General features: G+C 33.3%; 1 protein-coding gene across 1 annotated transcript; it reads right to left on the bottom strand.

The window, feature by feature from the left end:
• Positions 1–1,639: 1,639 nt before the first annotated feature.
• Positions 1,640–4,538, bottom strand: LOC139856172 (kinetochore protein SPC24 homolog). Its single transcript, XM_071845420.1, has 5 exons — positions 4,321–4,538; positions 3,512–3,653; positions 3,328–3,429; positions 1,943–2,016; positions 1,640–1,823 (listed from the first exon to the last, which is right to left on the bottom strand). Exons 1-5 carry the CDS (start codon positions 4,496–4,498, stop codon positions 1,714–1,716), a joined length of 606 nt encoding a protein of 201 aa, XP_071701521.1. The 5' UTR covers positions 4,499–4,538; the 3' UTR covers positions 1,640–1,713.
• Positions 4,539–9,237: the final 4,699 nt, after the last annotated feature.

The raw sequence follows: 9,237 nt of genomic DNA, 5'->3' as shown, positions 1-9,237 counted from the left end.
CTAACCTTAGTTAATTAAAAATGATTAATAATAAATAATCATGAATGTAAATAATATTCAAAAATATTATTCGTGAAAAGTACGCGTGTCACAAAGACTAGTCGGGCCAAGTAAAGTTAAATACGATAACAAGTAAATGTATATAAATACATTTATTAAAGCGCAAGTATTAATAATAAATATTAATAATAAATGTTGGAAAATTCCGGGTTGTTACAAAAAACACCTGGATCGGGACCTCTACCGCTCTTGTAGATCACTGAACTATGCGCCTATCTTTGCTTTTCGATCAGTCGTTGCTCCCCGTTCATATTTTCCTTAACCTAATTAATAAGCCCAGGGGGAGAATGAGAATGATGATGGAGATGTATTGCGGAGATGTATTGCAGCCTTCTCCTGTTCATAAACTCTAACCGCATTCTTCTATAGTTAACCTCTCCGTGCCCTTGTTAATGTTCCGTCCCTAGTTACAAGGTTTGCTGATTTGAACTTGTGATTGTGGTGTAGTGGATTGATGTATTCTTCCCACATGGGATATGCGGGTTCGAATTTTTGCACACACAATTAATTCACAAGTTCATGCCCACATTACGTGGAATGTCTGGGTTGAGGTCACCAATTTAAATATCTTCGTGAGAAAAGGTGTCTCATTAAAATAAGCCTGGCTGGGAGGTTTTACCGGATCCGTTCACGGACCTCTACCCGGACACTGCCCGTATGGATGTGTTCTCGAGTACCGTCAATCGGGTTCGGGTTTCCGCCCGAAGGTGTGTGTTACGTGCAAATGATGAGGGTCGTTGAAATAAATGATCCGCTTATGCAAAAATTGCCGTTCAAAAAAAAAAAAAAAAAAAAAAAAAAAAAAAAAAACAAGGTTTGCTGATTTGTTAAGTTGTTTGATTGAACTCATTGATCAATCACTAAAGTTTTACTTTCTGAAAAATAGTCAACACTCTTGGAGCCAGGTTACTGTAGTGGAAGTTCAAGAACGATAACAACATGAAATCTGACTCGGTGATCCTCTAATGTATTGGACTTCTTCGTTCTTAAGAGATAAAATTTTCGATACATGCTTCTTCCTGAAGACATAAACGATCTTCGGTTAACCACTGACTGTTGTGAAACATGTCTCTTGAACAAACTCTAAAGAGGACCTCACCAGGAGACATGATCCTTCACAATGCACATAAATTTAGGTTTATAAACATTACCATATGAGTAGTTTATCTAGCATAAATGAGAAGCATTTTTGTTTAAAATTCTGGCTTCTTCAACTCTTAATCAAGACAAAAAAGACTTGAATGCAACTTGTTAAAGATATGAGTGAGGTTTATTGAAGATTAGTCAATTTTAAACATTCCAACGAAGGTGCGAATTCGTTCAAGACAAGATGTAAATGTACATTTACAGATGCATAGACTTGCCCACTTACAGCAGGTCTTAACCCAAATATTAAGACTAATGACCGATACATAAATTTCATATAATTAATACTTTACAACTACACTTTCAGAAAGATGAGAAAAGTCCTAGTTATAGGAATTATCATGCACAAATAAACAAGAGTCTACATGAAACTAATTTAGCAACTTTAAAGAATTTGGAATATCACATACTCCATTGAAGAAATGTTGGTCACTGTCACAACCAAAATGATGATAAGCATAATCACAAAGTACAAACTGAATTGCAAGATGAAAAAGCTTCAATCTTTTACGAATGATTGATCATCTTCCAAATTGTATTACAACTATCAAAATCACTTGTCTCTTGGCTATTGTACTCAAATTTTTCAACCATGCTGTTCTCTTTATCAACAATATCTGCAATTGGTCATGTTAAAGAATTGTGTATTGAAAAGGAATATGCTTAATCAGAATCTAGCGCTGAATATTCTAAGGCACGATGAATAACAAGTATGAGTAAACATTGCAAAGGATACGTCCAGATATCTTAGACTGATGATTTAGGTCAGGAATGATGCTTGTTATAGATGCATACAGTGAGAGCTTCATCCTGCAATAAAAAAAGCAACTTTCTCACATTATTAATCGAGTATTCAACTGTATACAATCGTGTTTTGGCATTTAGGCAAATATCTAAAACATATATGTATATATGTGTGTGTACTTGGTTTAAGTTAGATACTCTTAATAAGCATATTAGTTTATGTATTATTATTTAAAAATATTTATTATATTTATATACATACATATAGTTTTTTTTTTACGTTTTTTTCTTCTAACACACTCGTTTGCTAGCGGTCTCTCTGGAAGCTGTCTGCGTGTTAAATCCCCATAACCTGCTATAAGCCGGGTTTGAGTATTGTTGTTGTTTTACAAATATATAAAACAACCCTCAACAAATGACATGGACAAAAGTCGATGTCAACAATACTAACAGTAAAGGGTAATTTTGGGTTATAAGTTCTCTCACAAGAAAATGATGCAATTTACTTCAGAAAAACGTCAAAGAACACCATAAAGTTTCATTTGTTTCCATAATTCCCATTTACCTAAATAACTAATCTGCTAATCAGAGTAAAAATTTGACTGAACCAATACAAATGGTGTGCAGCTAACTATATATTTAATGTATTTCCCTATTTCATACTCTTCTGAATAGTTTTCAATTAGCTAGCACATAAGGCTAATGTGTAGAGGGCGAGTAGAAAATATAAAAGGGTCTGGTGGCTCTAAAAATGGAAATCAATGAATAACATGATACGGAATAATTAAATGCAACATCTTGTATTGGTTTAATCCAATGAATTGCAATAACAAGCAACCTAACATATATATTGTAGTCAAGGTTGCAAAACTCGCTATTCTGGGATTAATTGGTCCGGACTTTGAAAGGAGTAATCGGCAATTCGGGAATCAATTGGGGAGTAATCGGATTGTACTTTTTATAAATGTAACTAATATATGTCATATTATATGTGTAAATATAGAAGAAAATCATAAACATAAACATAAAGTTTAACATAATTGTCTAAAATCGTTCATTTTATTTAAAAACTCTTAAAATCTAGTTTACATTCATGTTAAAACGTTGGCCAATTTTAACTTATACCGACTTTGATCAACAAATTCGATTTATGACCCATTAATCGACATTGACCGATTAATTAAACGGATCTTGGAAAACAAAACGGATTTTTCTTAAAAAGGAGTAATCGGGGTTTTGTTACAGCAGTGACTGTAGTACCAAGATCCTTGCTTACGACTAAAATGTTCATTCAAACACTATTTAATGCTAGTTAAAATATATGCACTGCTTATGTCATTTTTAAGAATTTTGCAAATTTGACAAAAATGGACTTACTGGGCCTTCTTATTATCTTGTTCGAGTTTCTTCAGATCCTGCATTCTATCTTCAATCGATCTTCTTTGTTCTTCTTGGTCCTTAAAGTAGCTGGTGATCGCTGTGCAGATAATATATGCAAATAATCAGTAAACATTAAAAACATTTATTAATTTAACATTAGTAATTATTAATAAAAACTTATCTAAGCTCCTCTCGCTGCAACGTCTCTCTCTGTAACTCATCGTCCAGTTCTTTCTGAAGCAGATCAATCTCTGCATCTGAAGCAGCTTCCGCCTTTGCAGCTTCTGTTTTTTGCTGGCATATTTCTATCTTTTTTTGATACTCTGTTACAAGAAATAATGGTCTTAATTAAATTATGAAGATCAAATAACTCCACATTGTTAAACAAAAAATCCGTTATCGTTTACTTATTCATTTAGCCACTTCTTAAACTATTGATCAGCTTATGACTTCTTCTATAAGCTATAGAAATCATAGTTAACGCTTATAGACTAATTTTAGAGTGAAACAAGCTCTTTCCAACAAAATTTTTTTTCGTCAACTCAGATTTCGATGAAATAAGCTGTTTCCCATAACTGCAAACTGATTTATTGCTCATAAACATATAAAAATTGCAAATTTCAGATAATGTAACAAGAAGTTTCGAAATTAGCTTAATGCAGTTAACCGAATTACATTCGCACATTGAAACAACTAAGTTAAAGGTTGCTCATACGATGGAGTGAAAATTCAATTTTTTTTCAACAAAAGGGTAACATTAAACTCGGAATTTTAGTTCATTTTATGTTATTTTATGAAAATAATAATAGAACTTATTAATACTTAAAATGTGTGAAAGAACTTGTGATTACCTACATTGAAATTAAATAGACTACTAATAATACTTTATTTTATAAAATCAGGTCATAAATCAATTTGAGAACAAATATATATAAAGTATTACTCGTATGATTATACAAAAACTAAAAGAAAAATAAAAAATCGTATAACCTTGAAAGGAAGACTGAATTACGGCGAGATCTGAACGGCAACGTGATCGGAGATCGTTGAATTCGTTTGCGGAATCTAACAATTGATTTATATCTTTTTCATAGTTTAAAAAGTTAACGAGATCATCGCTGTATGATATCAGTTTTTCAACATTAATATTGTTTGAAATCTCTCCCATTTTTCTTTTTAGAACGATTTGATTTGGTAATTGATGTTGAATTGAAGTGAGATAAGAATAAGATATCCAAGCTAGGGTTTTGAAATAGAGGAGAGAGGGAAAATATTAGGGCGTTAGGAACAATTATTGAACAAGACAATTTTCATAAATATATACCGAGTATTTTTTTTTTTTTTCCTTCTACTTTTGGGCCGGAGGTCCTCTTGGAAGCAATCTCTTTATCCGTCGAACAGAGAGAGAAGCAATCTCTTTATCCGTCGAACAGAGAGAGAGGGATAACTTTCTCTACTCTTGTGAGTGTTTCACTCGGAGTGGAGAAATGATTTCTCTTTATTCTAGGATAAATGAATGATTGTCTACGTCTCACCTCCCCATACCTCACACATGTAGGATTGGGTATGTTGTTGTTGTATATACCGAGTATTTTGATTTAGAGTTAACTATAACTATTACCGCGCTGTTGTAAAAATCCCCCATTACTCCGATTACTCATTTTTAAGATTAGTTCGTTCCGATTTTTTAAAGTCTTTTTAATTGATCCTTCAACGTTAGTTGATGAGTCAAAATCAAATTTATTAATCAAAATAATTTCTTTTTTATATAATTATATTAAAATTTATGTTTATTTTTATGAGTTTTTTCTATATTTACACATATAACTATGAAATTTAATATTTAAATGTATAAAGTACAAATCGATTAATCTCCGAATTGCCGATTACCCCTCTAAAGACCCAAACGATTAATCTCCAAATAGCGAATTTTGCAACCTTGTATAATGGTACCACTTTTCCTTTTAAAACGTGCGACATTGATCGTATATCTAATGTCAGTTAAATTTTTACCGCTAAATGAGTACATGTGCATTTCATATGATAGTCAATTAGGTAAATTTAAATAAGTACAATAAGTAATAAGTAAGGTCGATATTAGATATTTTACAAAACAACAAGGTCTTTGTAGTTAACTATCCTGATTATCCTTCATCTATGGAACGTGCCTTGACGACTCTGGGTGGACTCGAAGGTATTGCCAAGGTATTGTCGATTACTAGTTTACCTCAACCAAATATTCACGCATCAAGCATCAAATTAACTTGCTTATTAAATGGTATTAATGGTGTATCCTAGGAGATACACGCATAAAAACATTATTTTCATACAAAAAGCTAGATCAAAGAGCACAAGACATAATGAAATTTGGCTGTTTTCAGAGTCTGTCGCCCAGCGTCCATCAGGCCGCCCAGCGTCAAGCGTAAGCCCTGCAGGCAGCTTCTATGCATAAGCCCTTTAACTCAGCGCGTGAACGGCACGCAGCCACGTCAGCACACGCCACCGACATTCCGGATACTTCACGTAACAGAACCATTCAGTGATTGACACGTGTATCCCGTGAATTTCGGACATTCTACTCCTATAAATAGACCCCCTGGGTCACCACATTTCACATCATTCTGATCTGAACTTCAGTCAGAGAGAAGTACACTTTCTCTCTCACACAGTTCTTTCTCACTCTAAAATAACATTAGCCGCTTAGCAGCAGTACGCTAGACGGATCATTACAGATTGATCCACAGATTGATTGAGGTCACCCCACAGATCTTACATCTGTGTTACGGGTCTACAGAGATTATTTCTCAAGGGCAAACAACAATCAACAGTATACGCCACACGCTGAGCAGCTAATTTTCTGTACTAGTACCTTACAGCCGCTATACGGAAAATCGTACTAACAGATGGCGCCACCCGTCTCAAAGACCACCAAAACTACCAAGAGCACGAAGGCAACTGAAACAACCTCATCAAAAACAACACTTGAACCAATCGATGAAAACCTCATTGAAAATATACCAGTTGATCAATTAACTCTTGAAGAGACTTCCGTTGAAGAAGAAGATCATTTGCACACTGACACAGCAGATGATCAAGTTCATGAAACCATACCACTATTGAGAAAACCATTGATGGGAGGTTCCAGCGCAGGAATGTGGAAAGCCAGGCGAGGAACATATAATGTTTCTTTCAAGAAGACTTCTGATGTGAACGCTAAACATCACGGCAAGGGAAAGTCAATTTTCAAATCACAATTGTTCAAGCTATTCAATCAGCTGAATGCCTTAGTTGATGATTCGGAGAATCAACACAGTGATGAGGGTTTTTTGGACGACGATTGGAATTTTGAAGAAGAAGGTGAACAGTTCTTTATGACTGAAGAAATAGCAAGCAAGTTACTGGATGGAATTTTGACTAAAACAGCGCCATTACGATTTAAGCAAAAATTAGCACAACCAACCATCCGAGCAACAGCTGTGGATAATTTGTTTGCTTTGATTACTGGAGATGAAGCTATCAAACCACCAGCAATGGCAGAGTCAACACAACGTTTTATCCCTCGAATTGCAGAATATCCATTACCTATAAATTTGAGAATTCCATCAATTGGTGTTTATGATGGTACAACAGATCCAGAAGATTTTCTGACTATGTTTGAAGGTGTTATGAGGTTGCAGCACTGGGAAGATGAAACTGCGTGCCATATGTTTCCAATGGTATTGCAGAAAATGGCAAGGGAGTGGTTTGCTAGCTTGCCACCAAGGAGCATTACCAGTTTTCTTGATTTGAGGGCAAAGTTTGTGATGCAGTATCAAAGCTTAAGAAGCTGCACATCGTCACATCTTGATGCACATGAGATAACAATGCACCAGAATGAATCACTGAGTGATTTTATGAAACGTTATACCATCGAATGTCAGAAGATACCAGACATACCAGAGTCTCAGCTTGTTTCAGGATTTATATTTTATCTTGATCAGCGACGTTTTGCACGATTAATTCATGCTTTACGTTATGACATTCCAAAAACATTGCATCAGGCGTTGGGTATCGCTCAGAAGCATTTACGAGCAGGCGAAATGGGATATCCACGATGTAGTGACCCGAACTTTTCCATGTTTATATATATATATATTAAATGAAATTGTTATTTACATGATTAAGTGTTTCCAACATGTTAAGCAATCAAACTTGTTAAGACTTGATTAATTGAAATAGGTTTCATATAGACAATTGACCACACACGTTGACCGGTGATTCACGAACGTTAAAACTTGTAAAAACTATACAATGACATATATATGGTTATATATATATAGTTAACATGATTTTATTATAAGTATGTATCTCATTAGGTATTTTAACAATGAGTTATATACATAAAAATGAGACTATTAATTTAAGAAACTCGAAAACGATATATATAACGATTATCGTTATAACAACGTCTTACTAGGTACATATGAATCATATTAAGATATTGATACACTTGGTTAATTATGTTAAATGATAAGTAAATATATTATTAAGTGTATTAACAATGAAATACATATGTAAAAATAAGACTACTAACTTAATGATTTCGAAACGAGACATATATGTAACGATTATCGTTGTAACGACATTTAACTGTATATATATCATAATAAGATATATTATATATCATAATATCATGATAATATAACAATTTAACATCTCATTTGTAATAATAAACAATGGGTTAACAACATTCAACAAGATCGTTAACCTAAAGGTTTCAAAACAACATTTACATGTAACGACTAACGATGACTTAACGACTCAGTTAAAATGTATATACATGTAGTGTTTTAATATGTATTCATACACTTTTGAAAGACTTCAAGACACTTATCAAAATACTTCTACTTAACAAAAATGCTTACAATTACATCCTCGTTCAGTTTCATCAACAATTCTACTCGTATGCACCCGTATTCGTACTCGTACAATACACAGCTTTTAGATGTATGTACTATTGGTATATACACTCCAATGATCAGCTCTTATCAGCCCATGTGAGTCACCTAACACATGTGGGAACCATCATTTGGCAACTAGCATGAAATATCTCATAAAATTACAAAAATATGAGTAATCATTCATGACTTATTTACATGAAAACAAAATTACATATCCTTTATATCTAATCCATACACCAACGACCAAAAACACCTACAAATACTTTAATTCTTCAATTTTCTTCAACTAATTGATCTCTCTCAAGTTCTATCTTCAAGTTCTAAGTGTTCTTCATAAATTCCAAAAGTTCTAGTTTCATAAAATCAAGAATACTTCCAAGATTGCAAGTTTACTTCCAAGTTTTCTAAATCCATTCCAAGTAATCATCCAAGATCAAGAAACCTTTGTTACTTACAGTAGGTTATCTTTCTAATACAAGGTAATAATCATATTCAAACTTTAATTCAATTTCTATAACTATAACAATCTTATTTCGAGTGGAAATCTTACTTGAAATTGTTTTCGTGTCATGATTCTGCTTCAAGAACTTTCAAGCCATCCAAGGATCCTTTGAAGCTAGATCTAGTTTTCTCATTTCCAGTAGGTTTATCCAAGGAACTTGAGGTAGTAATGATGTTCATAACATCATTCGATTCATACATATAAAGCTATCTTATTCGAAGGTTTAAACTTGTAATCACTAGAACATAGTTTAGTTAATTCTAAACTTGTTCGCAAAATCCTTCTAACTTGACTTTTAAAATCAACTAAACACATGTTCTATATCTATATGATATGCTAACTTAATGATTTAAAACCTGGAAACATAAAAAACACCGTAAAATCGGATTTACGTCGTCGTAGTAACACCGCGGGCTGTTTTAGGTTAGTTAATTAAAAACTATGATAAACTTTGATTTAAAAGTT

This window comes from Rutidosis leptorrhynchoides, chromosome 6 (assembly GCF_046630445.1).
Source record: "Rutidosis leptorrhynchoides isolate AG116_Rl617_1_P2 chromosome 6, CSIRO_AGI_Rlap_v1, whole genome shotgun sequence".
Taxonomy (NCBI): domain Eukaryota; kingdom Viridiplantae; phylum Streptophyta; class Magnoliopsida; order Asterales; family Asteraceae; genus Rutidosis; species Rutidosis leptorrhynchoides.
This window is presented reverse-complemented; position numbering and strand designations above follow the sequence as displayed.

What these genes read in the sequence shown, in the direction of transcription:
- LOC139856172 (XM_071845420.1), bottom strand. Translation starts at nt 4,498, where the DNA reads ATGGGAGAGATTTCAAACAATATTAATGTTGAAAAACTGATATCATAC. An exon ending in TTGCAGCGAGAGGAGCTTAG is followed by an intron (nt 3,430 to 3,511) that starts ATAAGTTTTTAT and finishes TATTATCTGCAC; the next exon opens with AGCGATCACCAGCTACTTTA. An exon ending in TCAGTCTAAGATATCTGGAC is followed by an intron (nt 1,824 to 1,942) that starts GTATCCTTTGCA and finishes GACCAATTGCAG; the next exon opens with ATATTGTTGATAAAGAGAAC.